At 44.9% G+C, this 18,610-nt stretch overlaps 1 protein-coding gene across 1 annotated transcript; it reads right to left on the reverse strand.

Annotated features, from left to right (window-relative positions):
* Positions 1-3,617: 3,617 nt before the first annotated feature.
* On the reverse strand, positions 3,618-18,300 carry TECTB (tectorin beta; the record flags this gene model as incomplete). The annotated part of the gene is made up of 10 exons (XM_081243143.1): positions 3,618-3,762; positions 4,859-4,891; positions 6,028-6,100; positions 7,594-7,756; positions 11,627-11,710; positions 11,859-11,962; positions 15,513-15,585; positions 15,691-15,833; positions 17,307-17,497; positions 18,225-18,300. The coding sequence occupies 10 exons, from the start codon at positions 18,298-18,300 to the stop codon at positions 3,713-3,715; spliced, it is 990 nt and encodes a 329-aa protein (XP_081099269.1). The 3' UTR covers positions 3,618-3,712.
* Positions 18,301-18,610: the final 310 nt, after the last annotated feature.

The following is an 18,610-nucleotide window of genomic DNA, read 5'->3' on the forward strand; positions in this document are numbered from 1 at the left end:
ACACACTCCATTTTCTATGACACGATTCCATTTTCATCTTATTTATTTATTTATTTATTTTTGGCTGCATTGGGTCTTCGTTGCTGCGCGCGGGCTTTCTCTAGTTGCAGCGAGCGGGGGCTACTCTTCATTGAGGTGTGCGGGCTTCTCATTGCGGTGGCTTCTCTTGTTGTGGAGCATGGGCTCTATGGTGTGCGGGCTTCAGTAGTTGTCGCACGCGGGCTCAGTAGTTGTGGCTCTCTGGCTCTAGAGCGCAGGCTCAGTAGTTGTGGCGCACGGGCTTAGTTGCTCCACGGCATGTGGGATCTTCCCAGACCAGGGCTCGAACCCGTGTCCCCTGCATTGGCAGGCGGATTCTTAATCACTGGACCACCAGGGAAGTCCCAAGGATTGAAAGCTTTTGACTGATGCTCGGAAGGAGGGAAGGTAGAGGCATTTATATGAAGGGGACAGGGGAGTTACCTTAGCATGGAGACAGTGGCCAAAAGTTATCTTCTCATGCCTCATATCTTCTTCCCTTGTTTGGGATCAGGGCTTCTGGGTGCTAAGCACTTTGTTCCATTATGAAAGGGAACAAGGCAACTTCTGCTATGGGGTCTCTTAGAGAGATTGGCCAGTTCCCACCAATCTATCTATCCATCCATCCATCCATCCATCCATCTTTATGAACATTTCATTAATTCAAAGAGCATTTATTGAGTACTTACTCTGTGCCAGGTACCACACTGGGGGACACAAGAAGATATGAACCTTTCTATGATCTTTAGTTCTCAGTTTAGCTGGAGAGAGGAAACATAGTAGTAATGCAACATATTGAGGACTAACAGAGGTATGTACAAAAGAGCAGAAGTAACTGAGAAATCCAATACTGTTATATTGAAAGAGAATTAGAAAATAACACACAGATATAGGGATAGGGTGGGATATGACAATCAACTATCATTATCCCATCTTTGTATCTGTATGGAGTGTGTGTGTTTGTTCCCTTCCAGCCCTAGCCCACATGCTTACACAATTATGTTCATGTAATAAAAACTTTGTTACTTCTGCCTTTTTCATCAAACATTGTAACATAAACATCTGGCATCCAGTCACACACATGCACATAGAACACATATACACATGTGCCTACCTATACACATTCATACACACACATGCACATATATACATACACATGTACACACCTATACATATATACATGCACATATACACATATGCTGAGTATGACATCAGACATCAATCTCTCTATATCTATCTCTCTACAGCTATAGCTATAGCTGTATCTATCAATTGGTAGAGATTTATGTGCCTGTGTATACTCAGTATATATGTGTGTGTATATATCCATGTCTCTCTCTATATTTTGTTGGAATTACTCAAGTTTAGAGAGAGAGAGAGACAGAGAGAAGATGTCTTTAGGGTTCATAATTAGGAATTTTGATAAGAGCACTTTCCTAAAATCTATATTCAGGGTTTTTTTTCTGTGTCAGCCAAGGATACCTAAGGGAGAAAGTACCCTTTCCTGCTTCTCTAAATGTCTGTTTTATGTTTAGCACTAATGGGAATTTGCAAGAGAGATTGTTTGGAGAGTGACTTTCTCTTAATTCCTTAGTAGAGAAGTTGGGAAACATGAAACATGCAACCAAACATCCTGGGGCTGTTAACTTTGACTTGAAGCACATGCCGTTGCTGGTGACAGACATGAGGGCCTTAGAGACAGGGGTGACCACAAAAACGTTCCCCCCAGACATTCATCACGCAAAATGGCTCCGCCTCCTGGCCTAGAAACACAATACTGGAATGTTTGAAATGCAACTGTAGGATAAAACGACTGAAAGCCTGCGAAATATATGTGAATTTAAGAAGCTCTAGTTGTAGAAACCAGTGGGAGGGTTGAAGATTTGGCTACCAACATGATGTATTTACACTGTAAGCTATAGTCATAGGTTAGTTATTTTAAGGCATTTTATTTCTTCCATAGCACCACCAAGATACAAGATCATTAAACATTATGATAAAACAAAGCAAAACTAACACAACTTTGTTTTACTCTGACAGCCAAGGATTTATGATTATGGCTGTGAGTATGCTATTTAAGAGTTTTTGACTAGAACCAATGAAATATGTCTTCTGTCCTTCCTGACTACAAAAATTCTGAATTTATAGGAAGAAGAGATCCCAAACTGGTTGGAGCACCAGTTTTGAGACCAGTTTCAGCTACGAGTCATTTTAATCTAGCCTATTGCTAAACATGCACTCTGTGTCTCCAGAGGTTTGAGAACTAGCTTAATTTCTGAGTTCATTAACACAGTTGTAAAAGAGCCATCAAACTACAGATCTCAAAACTTCTCAAATACATTAAATACAGAGATACAAACTGACGTGTTTTCCAATGAGAAGCCCGCTAGTTGAGTCTATACAAGACAAAGAACAGAATTTAAAGCTCAGGCTTTTCCTAGCGCATCTCAGCTTCTAGCCTCAAAACCGGGGTCCTCAGTGCATTTTCAGGGATCTTCCAATTCTCTACCAGGACCGCTTCTTTCCATTTTTATTTGCTTGACCTTGTAAATCATTACTCTCAACATATTCTGGATCACTGGGGGGGGGCAGTGCTCTCAGCCTGAGAAACCACGTGATTTCACTGGCCATTTGTTTTCATTTTATTTGCATTTGTGTTTCCGATTTGTTGTTGGTTCCATTCGAATGGTCGTAGGTTACTGAGACAAAAAAAGATACCGGCTTGAATGCTGAAGTAAAGGCTAAATGAGGTCAGACCATTCTCTACAAATGAAGATTTCTTAGCAGAGTGAATAGAAATAGAGCCTTGGGCATCACGAGTAGGATGGGGTTGCCAGCTGAAGAGAATCTGCCGTGGCCGTCCCTGTGAAGCATGTTACAAGTAGCAGTTTCATTTAGGCAATGCCACGTTATCATGTTCAATTAATGCTGATGTGAGTTTTACTCTTGTTGTAGCCTGAGTCCTATTCAATTTGTAATTTTCTTTCGATCTTAGACGTTTATATCAGCTATAAAAATAAGGAGTGTATACCTATATAATGTTTATACATATTTAAGAAAACTTATAATAAAACACCGGTTGGGTTAGCACTCACTGGGGGCTCTCAAGAATCACCTTCCTTTATATTATCCAGGTTTGAGCAAACGAATGTTTTCTACTCTGATTCCCACATCATCATTTGAAAGATTAGAACCCCCGCCTGGTGGCTCAGCTCTGGTCCTTAGGTAGGAATGGCACAGCCTCAAAGACAGAGGGTCCTTCGGCAAAGTTGGTTGTTTCTGTGCATTCTGTTCTCAGTACTTTAAAGGTGCTTATGCCCTACATTCCCCTCAACATGCTCAGCTGCGCTTGGTTGGGTGTGCTAGTCTTTTAAAATTAGAATAGCTTTCAAAGGAGTCCGCTGCAGTCTCAACTTGACTATGGGAGAAGGAGACTCCTCCGCCAGCTGCAGGGGAGGGACGGCAGGATCTAAGAGCCACAGGAAGTCACAAGAGGAAGTGGGGCACCGAAGAAAAACAATCACTGAAATTCACAAAAATCACTGGAACACATATTTGGCAAAGCGCTGTTCTCTGCTCCCCAGCAATACGGTCTTCTGCTTGTTCTTTTTGGCAGCACAATGAATGTGAGTTTGTCATTGACAGAGGAGATGGTCTTGGGAGGAGGAGCTGCAGCTGCCTGCCTGGCTCTCCCTTATAATACAGCACAAATGCCCAGCATCACGATGAGGTGATAGAGAACATCTGTGGACCAGACAGGAAAGGAGACAAACAGTTCGACAAGGAGCAAGGAGAACTCAACAAAAGAGTCCACTCAACATAAGTGAGTCAACTCAAGGACGTTATGTAGGTTTTCACAAAACCCTGCACATTTTGTACATAGTTTTGTTCGTCCTCTGGGGTTTCCATAGCTCACTTTCATCAGTACAAAGAACCCAGCAGATAAGCCTAGGATAGGGACCTCTGACAGATGGGAACCTGAACTTCGATAATACAGTGATGGTGCGTTTCACTGTAGACTCCAGATGGTGCATCTGAGAGTCTCAGACGGTTGGCTTGCATGATTTCCTGTAATTGTGAGAGCAAATCTTACATCTGTGAGTTTGTTTATAAATAGAACTGCCTTACCCATCTTCTCACATCATTTGGTGAGATCTTGGGTCTTAGCTGAAATGCTTCTTCCTCTAAGATGCTTCCCGGACTGCTGTCTAAATCATTATTCAGCCCCACCCACCATACTTCACGCATATTAGGAAGGGCACAAGCCTTGCCTGCCTTGTTCACTGCAGGAGTCACACCACCTACAAAAGTGCCTGGTACAGAGTCAGTAATTATGGCTGATCTTTACTGGATGTTTGTTGCTTGCTGGGCATTGTTTAGTGCTCTTAGCTGTAATAGTTAATCCACACAACAACTTCTGATATGGGCAATTATTAACCCAATTTCACAGAGGAAACTGGGGAATGCAGGAGTGGGGTCATGGCCCAAGGTCACTGAGTTCATGAGGGGCAGGGTCATAGAAGGGACTCAGAAATATTTGTTGAATGAACAGATCATTGAAAATCACGTTTTCCGAACACAGAAACCCAAGAGGAACCACCTGGTGATGTCTTTGCTTAGACTTGGTAGGGGGGTGGGGGAACCAGCTCTGCTTCATCCAGCTTGCCCCCAGCTCCTCCCTCCCTTCAGAGCTCAGGGGCTGGTCGCAGAGAGACCTCTCGACCTCCGATCCCCCTCCACCTCATTCAGGTAAAGGCTTTGCTGGGGCCAAAGGTAAGCCTCTTTTAAAACACACATCTGCCTGTTAAAAGCATTGCCCAGAGCTGTCTCTTTTCCTTACCTGAGAAGCTATAGAGACCGGAGGATCCCCTGCCTGTAGTGAGTAAAGAAAGAGAATACAGAAGGTTTAAGAAAAGATCACAGAGGGAGAAGTCTCAGAGCTGCGTTCCTAAAACACAAACCTGACTGGATTCTCCCCTGATGAAACCAACCCGCTCCCATTGTCTTTAGCACAAAGTTTCTTGCAGGGTTGACAAAGGCTTCATCTCACACCATTTTCATCTCGGCTCTCTATGGCAGGGGTTGGTAAACTTTCTGAAAAGGGCGGGTGATAGTAAATTTATTCAGCTTCGCAGGCCACTCGGTCTCTATTGCAACTACTTGACGCTGTCGAAAGCAGCTGGAGACAAGCCCTAAATGAACCAGTGTGGCTATGTTCCAATAAAACTTTCCGAATATATAATGAAGTTTGAATTTCATATAATTTTTGTGTGTTATGAAATATTGTTTCTTTTGATTTTTTTCAACCACATAAAAAGGAAAAACTGCCCTTAGCTTACAGGTCATACAAAATCACGCAGCAGATGGGGTTGGGCTCCTGACCAGAGTTGGATGACTGTCCTCTAAAGCTCCCAGGCCTTGCCACACCCCCACCCCCTTGATGTCACAGCACTCTTGAGGTCAGACTTAAAGATGACTCGCAGAGGTCCTCCCTAAGCCTGACTGCACTGAGCTGCCTACCCATCTATTCCCATAGACCCTACCTCTTCCACCTCCACTGACAGTAATCTCCCTTCCCCTTAGCATTTAGCATCTCCCTCCTTGCTGGATGGTACATTCTTGAGGACAGGGCCCGTGTGGGTCTCCTTTATTTCTGAAACCCCAGGGCCCACCCAGCTCCTTTACTAGTTTTGTTGACGTGCCCTGGACGCCCCCGTACGTTTCATTTTCTATTATTATTATCACCTGCACACTGTCTGGCAGCTCAGCACTTCCTAGTCCCTGGGGGACATTGGAATTGAGGCCACAGACCGAACTTTTCAGGGTAGTTAATAAACCTCCTTGATCGGGCGTGAGTTACCCACCCCCCAGGTGAGGAGACGCGTTGCAGGTAAAGGTTGTGTCTACAGGCACAACTGGTTTGGCAATTCAGTTAAAATGCTCAAACCGGCCGTGCCTGTGGACGCAGCCCAGCGTGAGGGCAACCATTTGGAAAACAGAGAAGCTTACTACGGAGGGAGAGCTCGACGACCAGGACGCCCCCAGTCTGGTCCCGGAGGAGGCGTTTTCGTTTGTCACAAGTCTGGAGACCCAGGAGAAGACGAGGGGAGAGGCGGGATGAGAAACACACACAGGAGAGAAAAGAGATTTTTTTTTAAGAAGTCACAAAGTTGACGGAGTCAAAATTCCCCAGGCCTCAGACATTAGTTCCCTTATTGTTTTTATAACCCAGAGAGATGTATTTCATTGCTTCTCCAACTTGAGAAAAGGAAGAAATCTTTCCGTCCTTAACTCTTCAAGCTGGAACAAATCCGCATTGCATGTGGGAGGAACTGACTCCGTTTCTTTTGATGAGAAGTAAGGCTTTTACCCATAGTTACTCTCATCACTGTGATTTGAGACGTGGATACCCGCAAAATGTGTTCTGGTTCATTTTCTTTTTTAAATGTAGAGCCAATAATAATCCTTTCATGAACAGTTAAATGTTTCTCTACTCCCTTCCCTTTCTCTGTTTGTGCTCATAAGTGACCACTGTCTGGCTAAATGAATCAACAGAAATAGAGATTATCATCTTATTTATGTAGGCTACTATAGGCAATGCGAGAAGGTACCCTCTTCAGTCCTTCCTCACTGAGGCCTCCGGTCCAAATAGACTGGAGGAGGTAACAGTTTGGAATTTAACACTTTTAGATCTTCAAGGCAGTGGTTCTCAAACATGCGCGCCACTTGAAGAGCTTGTTAAAACACAGATTGCTGGCTCCGCCCAGAGTGTATGAATCAGGTGGTCTGGGGCCAGGGGGTGGGGTGGGGGGCTAAGAATTTGCATCCCTAACAAGTTCCCAGGTGATGCTGAAGCAGTGTGGACCACACTTGGGAACCACTGCTCTAAGGACCATGTTCACACCTGGTCGCAATGGAAAATTTTCTTCCACCTGAATTCATTACGCATGTTGACTGATCCTGCAGCAACTTCTTGGTGGAGGAGGCGGAGGGGAAACTGACCCTCCTGCATGAGCTACTAAATATGCCTGGGAAGCTGGGCCTTTCCTCTCACGTGGTCGGAACAGCTGTGACCTCATGTCGTGAATTCCTGCAACATCTCTCTTGTCCATCTTAAGTCTCCGAGACGGACGTTCAGGCTGGTAAGTCAAGAGCTAAAAATACCTACCTTCAGCTTCCATCCAGAGCCTATTGCTACCAGCTGAATTTTGAATCTCCCTTGTCCTGTTAACTTTCTCAAAGCATCTCCATGTCTGTTGTTGCTTTCATTTTCCCTAACATTGCTCTCTGAAAAGAGAAGGGCCGCCATTACTCATCACCATTCCATCTTTAGAGATGAGAAAACCAGGCTCTGGGGTTAAGTGACCTGGGCCAGACCATGCAGCTTGTTTGTGGCGGGGCAGACACGCCTGGAACGTCTGCCCCTACCCTCAGCAGCCTTTCCTCCAGTATGTCCTCACACACATCTACGCTGGTCTGTTGACAGTTTCCCAGGTAAAGATACAGCTTCTCAAATTCTGTCCCCTCCCCGTCACAGCCTCAGGTAATATTCTCATTCCGGTAAGGGTGGCTCACCACTGGGCAGGAGAGCTTCTCACTGTCGCAGATGAAAGTCTCACAGTGTAACCACACCTTGGACAATTTGGGGATGTTCTGGAACCGGAAAGCATTGAATTGGAAGGTTGCCCTGTGGTCTTTCCCATTCTCATACACGATGACAGTTTCATCCGTAGGACAGCTGGAGCACACGGGGTTGGGGGAGGGGAGGGGGAGAGACAAAGTCATCTCATGAACTCCAGCAAGGCCGTCTGAGGCAAAGTCACACACGGCCTCCCCTGGGCTTTTACACAGCACGTTATCCTTCTGAGGCACCGTGGCAGCACCTTACTTATCCTCATTTCTTTGGGGTCAGTTGGAGGACCTATGAGATGGCTGTGACCATCCCCATTGTACAGATAGAGTACAGCAAGGGTGGAGCAACTTACAAGAAGCCACACATCTGGAAGTTACCACACCTCTGTCCCCAAGAAATGAAATCCCCCAGACAACATCCTCCGGAGGCCTGGGATACGTACAGACTCCCAGCCTATGTCCAAAATAAAGATGGTGGTGCTGGGAATGGCATTTCCCAAAGTACTCTCACAGCCACCTACGCCCAGGTCACACCCAACATATTACTGTGTGTGTATGGTGAGGTTTTGCCACTGGGAATTTGAATTTACATTGTACTATTTAAGCGTTATATCTATTCTATAATTACCTTTCTAAAGATATTTTTAATATGAGCACAGAAAAAAATGGCTGGCAGGATACCATTTAAATGTTAACACTGGCTATTATGGACAGTTTTTGTTTTCTTCTTTCACCTTTATGTTGTTGTTTTTTAAATTCTCTATAATGAGAGTGTAATATTTGGGAAGTTTCAAAGTCCCAAATGTACAACTGCAGTAAAAGAAAAAATAATGACATAGATGGGCGTTTGCCAAAACCAAGTGTTCTCACCTGGGGGCCATTTTGCCCCCCAGGGGAAATTTGACATGTGGTTGTCATGACTGGGGGGAAGATACTCCTGACACCTAGAGGGTATAGACCAGGGATGCTGCAGAATGCCCTACAGGGAACAGGACAGACCCCACAACAAAGAATGATCCGGCCCCAAAAGTCAACAGTGTCGAGATTGGGAAAGCCTGGTTTAAGCGCAATACTTTTTCATTTACCAAACACATATGGATTCCCTACTTAAGCGCCAGACATTCAGCCAGGTTGGGAACAGACACAGTGGTTCTTGGGAGTGCACAGCGAGACCCACAGAGCATGAGGGCCTGTATGCAGGTGACGATGAGCACCAGAACCTGTCCTCTACGGAACAAAGGTCTATGGGTTCAAAAGCTAAGGACCAGTGGACAACACCTCAGTGGAACCCGAAGTTCATGCCCCGCCTGGCGTGTTTCTCTGACTCTATCGTCCTTCCAACTCAACACAAACACTAGGGAGCAGTGCAGTCGCCCCAGGGAAACTTTATGGTGGACCCTCCCCCATCCCAGTCCATCAGAACCAGACATTAGGGGCCAAATTAGAGGTAGGACGGAGGGGATGTTAACTCTGAGAGTGAGTGAAACGAGCCATGAAAACTGCACCTTGTATCTGGACCAGGGCCAGAAGCTGGGATCTGTTTGTGGTGGCCTCTGAGTAGTGACAAGAGCTAGGGGCATTTTCTGAGCTGTGAAACAAGACTCTTGAAGGATCGTTCAGTCATTAAACCCGAGATCCTTGTACGAACTCAAGACCAAGTCCTTAAAATAGCTCCTGGCTGCTGGAGTGTCCAGGTACGGTGTCAGACAGCGGGAACAATGTAAAGCAGAGCTTTGCTGGCGGCAGGAAGGAGGCAGGTGACAGGCAGGCCGAGATGCCTTGGTACTGTTGCCTCTTGGCTCTGGCTGTGGCACCTGTCCCTCCGGGACAGGTATCTCAGGATTGTGGAATGCCCACAGGGAGGCTTTCCCACCATCATCACTTCCCCACCTGAGATCAAAATTCCTATTCTAACCTCTCCAGGCATTCTTGAAAACTGGGTTTTCCTTCCAAAGGGCCTGGTGTGAACCAAAACCATCTGGGAGGTTATGGGAGTGGCCTTTCTAATTCTCCCCTTTGGCACTGGTCTTCCTGCAATTATCTCCAACCTCAAGGGGCCATTTCAGTTAGGCAGTATTTGCAACTAGGTCAGGGTGTCTTTAATTTGGCTGTGCTTAAATGCAGAGTCCCAGGGTTCACCCAGGGACCTTCTGATGTAGGTTTACAACGTGTCTGCATGTGTAGCAGATACCCAAAGGAATTCCTGTGCACACCAGAGTTTGAGGACCACTTGGAGCGACTACCCCAAAGTCACAAGCATTCCCTTTTCTGCCATATTACACATCCACTAGGTGTGCAGGGGCACTAGAACTATCTGAGGAGATGATTCCATGGTGTGGCAGAAGCCTTTGCCCTTGTGTGGCTATTGTTTGAGAGAGGTTCCCAATGCCTCTTGGTAATTTCAAGGTCCCTGTAGGTCAGCAATTTATTTCAGAATCTCCCTGAGGTCATTTGATTTGCACTATCATCAACAGAACCTAAATGAATCATTCAATGACAGATGTGAACTAAGGACCCAAACTAAGCTCCCATCTCTGCAGGAAGATGGGTTGCTTGGGTGTGGGCCTTGCTGGCCTGTCCTACCCTGTGTTATCAAGAGATAACACTGCCCAGATCATCCATCCCTTTACTAGCTTAGACTCTGGGTACGTTTCTGAACTTATCTGTGCCTCAGTTTCCTCATCTATAAAGTAGTGATTGTTGTACTACCTACTCTATAGGAAGTTTAATGAAATTGAAATAAATTAGTATTTGTAAAGCACCTACCTAGAGTAATTCCTGGTATGTTGTAAGGGCTGTATAAGTGTTTGTTAAATAAAAATAGATAAAGATCCAAAGTGGCTTCACCTTTGTTATCTTATCATCTTTGTCCCTGGCGGCAGTGTTTACTCAGCCCTGATGGTTCCAGTGTAACTGGTCTGCTTTGGTTTGGGGAATGGCCTCTTCTGTGTTTACTGTTTGTTGTGTGGATGACCCTGAATCTCTAGTCTAACTCATCCTCTCCTTTGTTTTCCAAAGTTACAATTCTAAGTGCTTCTAGACAATTGTCATCTCAAGGTCAATATGTCAGCCCTGAACTCAAGGAGAATCCAAACTCCCTTATCCAGAACCCCTCTTCCCTAGGAGCCTAGGACAAACAACTTCTCATCTTCACAATTCACGGTGCAACAGCAGAAAGCATTCTTTGTCACATGTGCCTCAGACACTGTGCCCTGTCCTTCCCTCTACCGTATGCAATTGGTTGCTCAATTTTTATCGCTTCTCCCTCCCTTGGGTGACCTTCTTTCCATTCACTTAGCTACAACCTTGATTCAGGTCTTATCACCTTTGGCTCTAGAGCTGCCACAGCCTCTAATCTGGTCTTTCTACCTCCCATGTTCTGTTTCTAACCACCCTATGTGTGATGTCCAGAATCTCATTTCTATACTATAATCCCATTACTTTAGTCCCCTACTCCAAATTTTAAGAACTCCCCGTTACCTATGAAGTTATTAGTAAATAAAAACAATGATATTATTAAAATTGATTGAATACCAGCTAGGTACTATGTACTAAGCTTTTTACATGGATATCTAAGTTAGTTCTCCTCAGGGTTCTGACGTCAGATTGATTGGGTTTGAACCCAACCTGCCCACTTCCCCCTAAACACATACCTACACTAACTATGTGATATTACTTAACCCCTACTGTGCCTCAGTTTTCTCATCTGGAAAATGGGGATGATAGTAATAATACCTACCTGTAGTAAGGCAAATGAGTTAATATATGATAAAGCTCTCAGAACAGAACCTTGTACCTAGAAAGCACTATGTAAGTGATTCCTGGTATCAGTACTCAGTCTGGAAGCACAGAGGAAGTCACTGATGTGCCCCCAACAGGCTCCGCCTCTACCTTCCAAGCTGTCCCAAGCCAGAGCAGCCCTGGATCTTACGTAGCCCCACCTCTCAGCCCTGTGGTCCAGTAGAGCCGTACCTACCCCTTGCTGATCAGCTGCCACTGCAAGGGATACATGAAATCAGCCGAAGGTGTGGCCCAACAGCTGTTCAAAACCACTTTAAACCTGGAAATGAAACAAAACGCATCACTGTGAGCTAGGGAGTTGTATGCCTAGAAACTTTGGGTGATTAAAAAGCCTCTGGGCTGTTTTTGTTTGTTGTTTTTTCTCTTCTTTGTATTTATAAATACAAACATTAAGAACACACACTTACCTAATGCTTAACCCTTTGGCTTCTACTCCTGCAAACAGATCTGAACCAATTTCGTATGTCTCCAGGATAAAAGGCGCTTCTTTCTTAATGGTGAACTTGGCATTCTTTGGAAGGAAATTGACACTGGGCGTTATGATCTGTCAGACTGAGCAGTTGGGTCTGACAGGAGCAGATGAACCGGGACGGGAGGGGGAGGAACAACCCAAGGGCACAGGTACATGAGACCACAGTGAGACCCACCGGGACCAGAGAGGCTGTACCTCCTAGGATGCTGGTGCCATCTCAGAAGGGATGAGGACATCACATGTATGTCCAGGAGACTGTGCTATATAGAGACCAAAATCATAGGCTGCTGTCCCCAGTGTAGCCAGAGGTGCTTCTCCTGGCCCCATCTCCCGGGAACCAAGAATTGGAATATTGGAATAATACCTCCACTTGCAGGGGAAGCTTCCTGATTATGTTACATAGTGGAGCACAGAATCTGCACACTTCATTCAATTTCTGAAGCAAAACGCTTTTAAGGGTCAGTTTCTCCACTTCTCACCTGACAGTGAGGCAATACTCAGTGTGATTTCCCCCTACTTTCTTTGTAACATGAAAATTAGGGACCTATGTCCAGATAGCTTCACCCTTTAGTACCTGGACAGTTTATTTTGGCAAATTCTGGGCTCTGCCTTTTAATGGGGACATTAACCCAGGAAATCATACAGAGAAAAGAGTCACTAGGATGATGAATGCACCACCAAGAATGGGACGATGTTTAGTTTGGGAAAGACAAGCCTGAGCTAGTTGAAGGACCGTCAGTAACATGTAGTATCATTTCAGAGGATAGAACCGGGACCAGTGGGCCAGAGTTCGGAATGTCAGATTTCATGACATCAGACTTCACATGCTGACCTAACATGAGAAGGTCCAACTTGCCGTCGCCCTTGGAAGAGGTGGGGAACCCATCCCTCAGCAGCCTTGCAGAGAGGTTTTGGGCATTGGGTGGAAGGTCAAGATTAATCACCTCTGAGGTTTGTTCTGACTCTGGAAGTCTATGATTTTGGTCTCTATTGCTTGCCTTCGTTCCATCCCAAGCTTTGGCATTTGTTTCTGTCTAACTAAAAGGAATAGTCAATACCATTTGGATTGAATAGAAGTCAACCTAATCCCACTCTGACATTGATGTTCAACCCTATAAAGGTAACAGTGCTGGTGCTAGGAGTTCTCAGTTCCCACTTTAAACAAGGTCAAAGTTTACAATTGTGAGAATGACTATTTCCTCGGGCATTTACTTTGTGCCAGGCGCTGTGCAAAGGGTTTTATAAGGATTATTTCATTTAACCCTCATAACAAACCTCTCAGGTAAGTGCTATTATTATCCCCACTTAACAAATGCATAGGTGGAGGCCCAGAGAGGTTAACTAACTTGTCCAAGGTCACACAACTAGTAAATGGTGGAAACAGGCTTCAAACCAGTGGTCTGATGTCAAGGCCTATTTTCTTAACCACAGTGCTAGGCTACTTCTACAAGTTGACTACCTTCCTTTATTTCGGATTGGGAGTCAAAATAACTTTACCAAGAGTACCAACCACGGACCGTTGGCAGAAGTGAGTGGAAGGGGGTAGAGAGAGAAGAGAGGAAGCATGCTGAGTAGAACGGGTGGTTTTGGAGCCTGGCATTTGGAGCTCTCAGAATCCTAAGCAACTAGCAGAGGATTGATTCTATTGTGCCATGCAGGGCACAGCTCGGTCTCTGGTAATTTGATGGAAATATATGCAGCGAGCAGCTGTTGCTTCAGAACACACAAGAATGCTCTTAAAGCAGAAGAAGGGAGGAGAAGAAAAATACCAACCTCATGGGTAAGGCACAGGAAACCGAGCCCATTGTGGGAATGTTAATCAGTACCAAAGTCTCGGTTATAACCTCAGAGCCCCCTCGTTGCCAAGGTTTGTTTGTCCTATAAGGGTCTTGGTGGGCCCTAGGGAAGGCCCTAGTCTCATTTCTACCAGTTCAAGGAAGCAGTCTGCCTAGCCGTCTAGAGGATGGCCTGGGTGATGCTGAGGACATGCTTCCTAATTTTTGTTTTTTCTTAAAAAAGTTATAAGGTTTGATATTTCTGTCTGAAACTTAGCACCACATAACTGATGGACATCGTGGTGCCTCTCCATTTCCAACTGTTGTAAAACCTTCATAGGGTCATACCTATAATTTTATCTGGTTAAAGCAACAATCATGTATTTCCAGACAGGGACTCAGTAGTAATGACAGCCTGTCATCAGGATGTCCCTTGAGTCTGTTGTCAATGTGTGAAGCTTATTTTCCTCTCTGGATAACCTTCATCAGTTACTACAGTGGTTTTGCCATCCTTTCATCACCCTGGTGATCCACACTGTTTTAACCCCCCTGATTATAGGTCAAGGGATTATATGGAATTTCCTTTTCTCAGGGCTTAACCACTAGTGGTGTGTAGCCTGGGGCAGATCTAGGTTTTGTGGGACCTTGAAGCTTATTTAGAGAGCCCTCTTTAATTAAAAGAATCAAAACTTTGAATACAAAATTAGACACAGGGCCTTGAAAAGGGCCTGTGGAAGTGAAGGGTCATGAAACATAAGCTTCATTCCCTGCATAGTAAGTTTGCCTTGTAGACCAATGTCAGGGGACCTTGTTCCAGACTGGGTACTGCTCTGGACCACCTGTGGGGTCTTGGACAGATCCTTTCCTCACTGGGTTTCAGATCCTCAGCTGTAAAATGGACTAGGTTATTCTAGGATCCCTTCTAGCTCTCACCTTCTGAGTTCAGCAAGGTTAATAGCTTCCAGGGAGCTGGTAAAGCAAGTTCAAAGAGTTCAAGGTCAGTGGAGTTCCAGGTAATATAGTTGTTTCCTTTGCGAAATGAATGGGTTGTACATGGTGGCCTCTAAGGCTATCCTCCGGTTCTAATGTTGGAAGTAAAGGTTTCTATTTCTGCCTGCATTTTCCTTTAGCCAGCTGGGCCATTTCCTATGTGCATGTCCCCTCACTGAAAGCTGCAGGTCTAAAAAACAGAGCACCCCATCTAAACAGGAGGGCAGCTGGGCTCATGGCCATTGCATATTTAGTTTCTCCAGAGCATTCTATTCTTAGTGCCTTTAGCTTTCATGTCAATGTAGGCAGCATGCCCAAATTAGACAAAGAGGAGGCCCACTAAGTAAAGGGCTTTGGAGACCAAAGAACTAGCTGGCAGGAGCCAACCCCAACCACTCCCCTTAGCCCTGTCCCAGGTAGGAAGCTCACTAGTCTGTGCCGATGTTTTAACAAGAGCTGGATCCTAAATATAAATCTCTGGAGGGGGTTGTAGTGGAAACGAATCGATTAAGAATTAGACCTTGGCTGTCTTTACTGCCTATTGACCTTTGATTTCTCTTATCTCAATTTTCACATCTGTGAAATGGGAAGATTGCCCTTTTTTCTCTGTGGCACCTTTCCTTTCTTCCATCCAGTCTATGAATCTGAATGTATGCTGCATCTAGTCTTTAAAGAGGCTTAAAGCTAGAACAAAGCTTACGTCTCAATTCAAATTCAAGAATGGGGGTCTGCATACAGCTTAGAGGAGAACAAATGCTGAGGAAGCATCCCATCATCTCCTAGAAAGGCCCCAGGGTAGCAGTGGAGACCTGGAGACCACTTACAGTGTAGAAGTTGAGGGACAATTGGCTTTCAAATGTGCCCATGCTCCCGTTCTTCACATGAACAGTGGCCACTCTGAAAAGGGGAGAGAATTTTGCATAAGGACTGAAACATGCCTGGTTGACAGGGGCTGCAGAACACACGCAAGGCAGCCCGCCCTCCACTCTCGGAGCAGCTTACCTCTGGTCAAAGGCAGCCTGGTTCACCAAGTAGGTGGAGTGGTAGGTGCAGGAGAAAGAGTAGTTCACAGGCTGGTTCTTTACGATCACGGTGCTGTCATTGGAAACAATGTGGTTGTAGAAGTGGTAGATGGGGGGCTTGTACTGGAGAAAGAAAGAAGGCGGTTAGGGTGGCCCTGTACCCCCATGATGTGAATGAGGCCTCTTGGATAAATGACTGAAGATGGTTCAGAAAAAAGCCCAATGGGAAGACATGAATGTCTGCCACTGATATAGCACCCACTCTTGTTTGTAGGTGAGCTGATAATTTTTGGAAAGAGATCTTAAGTCTGTTCAAGATTGTTTATAATAATCTAAGTTGAATGTTGTACACTTAAAAAAAAATCCATATACCCATTAGGCTTCTGACCGAAATGGACTGGCTCAGGAACCTCTGTCTCCCAACATCAACTTTTAATTTACTTTCCCCTGTCCGAGTAATCTTATGTGACACCTTCACCACCTCCCGTCTCTAGAACATTACTGCCTGGTTCTTTGCTCTTTCCTTCTTCCAATCATGAGCACTATTTCTGAGATTCTTTCCTCTGACTTGTTGGACTTTAAAATCACCAAATAGTAGAGTTAAAAGGGATCTTGAACATTCACTTGAGAAGTGATCTGCCTAAGACTGCACAGATAATTTCTAGTTCATTTTACCAGGATATTCAAAGACATGATGTTATTGTTAATCATGCCCATGACTCTTCTCCCTAAATCCCTGAATCCTTGTGGGACCTTTAGGAAGAGGAGGTAGCCCCAGGAGCTGAGACCCGATAGATGTACCATCTCCTTCAGTCAAGACCGTAGGAGTTCTAGACGTCAGCCAGAGCGTCAGAAGACCTAGGCTCCCTTCATGACTATATCACTACTGGTTCTGTGGCCCCGAACTAGTGGCTTTGCTGGGAGGTCTCAGATTTCTCCTCCATCCCATAAGGATACTTGGCGAGAGGATGTCTGTGGTTCCTTTTAATTCTGATTACCTGTCCTGGGTACTTCACAAGACCCAATTATGGGTTGTGTTATACTTTGGTCACTCCTTTAAGATGCCTTCCATTATCTTTTTATTTTTTGGCCATGCCGTGTGGCATGTGGGATCTTAGTTCCCCGACCAGGGATTGAACCCTTGCCCCCTGCAGTGGAAGCACAGAGTCTTAACTGCTGGACCACCAGGGAAGTCCCTAAGATGCCTTCTACATGCACCCCTTTGTCACCACTTCCAAGTCTCGGGCAGAGGATGGCTCCCCCATCCAGCTCAGGAAGGATGGCAGCCGTGAACATGCGCTCGGAGCTCCAAATGAGGTGGAGGTGGGAAATGTACTTTGTTCTACTCACGGAAGGTGGCTTAGCTGCTCAGGCAGTGAATTAGGAGAATAAAATTTAAATCCAAAGAGTCGCCTAAACTAGACAGAAGAAGAGAATATAAATAACACTAATATCTCAGGAAATTTGGGAGTTGGGGCTGACTCTTAAAAAGAAAGTGGTGAATTCTGAATCTTTTTAAGGGTGGACAGAAGATGTCTCATTCTTGGGCCCAGTTGCCTCCTCTTAGCAACTCCTCCACGTGTGGCCTGGTCTTACCTCAGACTGGGTTCCACAATAGGACTTGTTTTTAGGTGACAAGTCTGGGATTACAAATTGGTAGTAACCTGCTTCGTGGACCCCATTGTAACACAGCCCACCGAGCGCCAGCTGGTGCACTTCCCATCCATAGGGACACTCTGGGATTTTGGCGATGATTGTTTTCGGATAACAAAACACAAGAATGACATCTGGAAAGAGGAGAGACTTGGTCTGAAATCAGATCTGGTAAAATCTACATATGGTGGGCTCCTGTTACAGCTGAGCATGCAAAGCAGTTAGTTAAAAATACTTTCCCCACTATTCTTCATGAGCTGTGATGAAAGTTTTCCCCCAACTTCAGTCACTGAAGTTCCACTTTTACAGATTTTGAAACCTCTGTGTAATATCTGCATTATTCTTAATATGTATTCAAAATTGGCCCACTTTTAAGCTTTAACCTATTTTAAGGAATGTATTTTTGAAACCAGATTAAATGTATTTTCATATATATATTTATATTTCCAATATATATATATATTTCCAATCCATTCAATCTGGTTTCATATATATATGAAAATCCCATGAAATGAGCCTATAAAATTTAAAACGTCCATTTATGCACAATGCTATGAAACAGTAATTTATGGCACAGGATAGAAAAGCAGTAGTCAAATAGAAAACGGGAAAAAAATGTGAAGATTTTATCTCTATTTGTTCATCTATTTAGCAGCCTCTAATTTTTAAAAAGTGTAACTTTACCCAATAGATTTGTACTTTCTGTGGGAAAAACCAGATGGGCGTTGGGGTGTTTAAGTGCTTCTACTTGGCTCCAGTATTGCATTTTCCTAACAATAGAAGCACAGGGCTATGAACTCTGCGAAGGGAAGTGTCACGAAAAGTTCCTTTCCAGGAAAATGGGCTAGCACCAGAGCATACCTGCTTTATTTGGAGTGCAAGATCTCGCAGAGGCTTCTGCAAAGACAGCCAACAGGACGAAGGCCCTCATCACCATTGCTTTTGCCAGGTGGCCAAATCAAGCTGGCCAAATGTTCACGGTCCTGACAGGGCCCGAGCCTCGATCATTCTAGGTCAGAAACACGAGCGAGAAATTAAAATCAAGGGTGAGAACAAATCAGCACATACAGAGGAGATGGATCATGAGTCTCATTTCTAACGGCTCTTCGTCTGCGTTGGGAGGCAAACATGGGGCTCATACCACAGAGAGTGTCAATTTCACACGCGGCTGCTCATGTTCCCGACTGTTTCATTCTCTCCGACTGGAGGCTGCCTCTCAGATGCTCCCCAAATCTCTGTTCCCAGTC

Source organism: Mesoplodon bidens (genome assembly GCF_964165515.1).
Source record: "Mesoplodon bidens genome assembly, chromosome: 1".
NCBI classification, from domain to species: Eukaryota; Metazoa; Chordata; class Mammalia; order Artiodactyla; family Ziphiidae; genus Mesoplodon; species Mesoplodon bidens.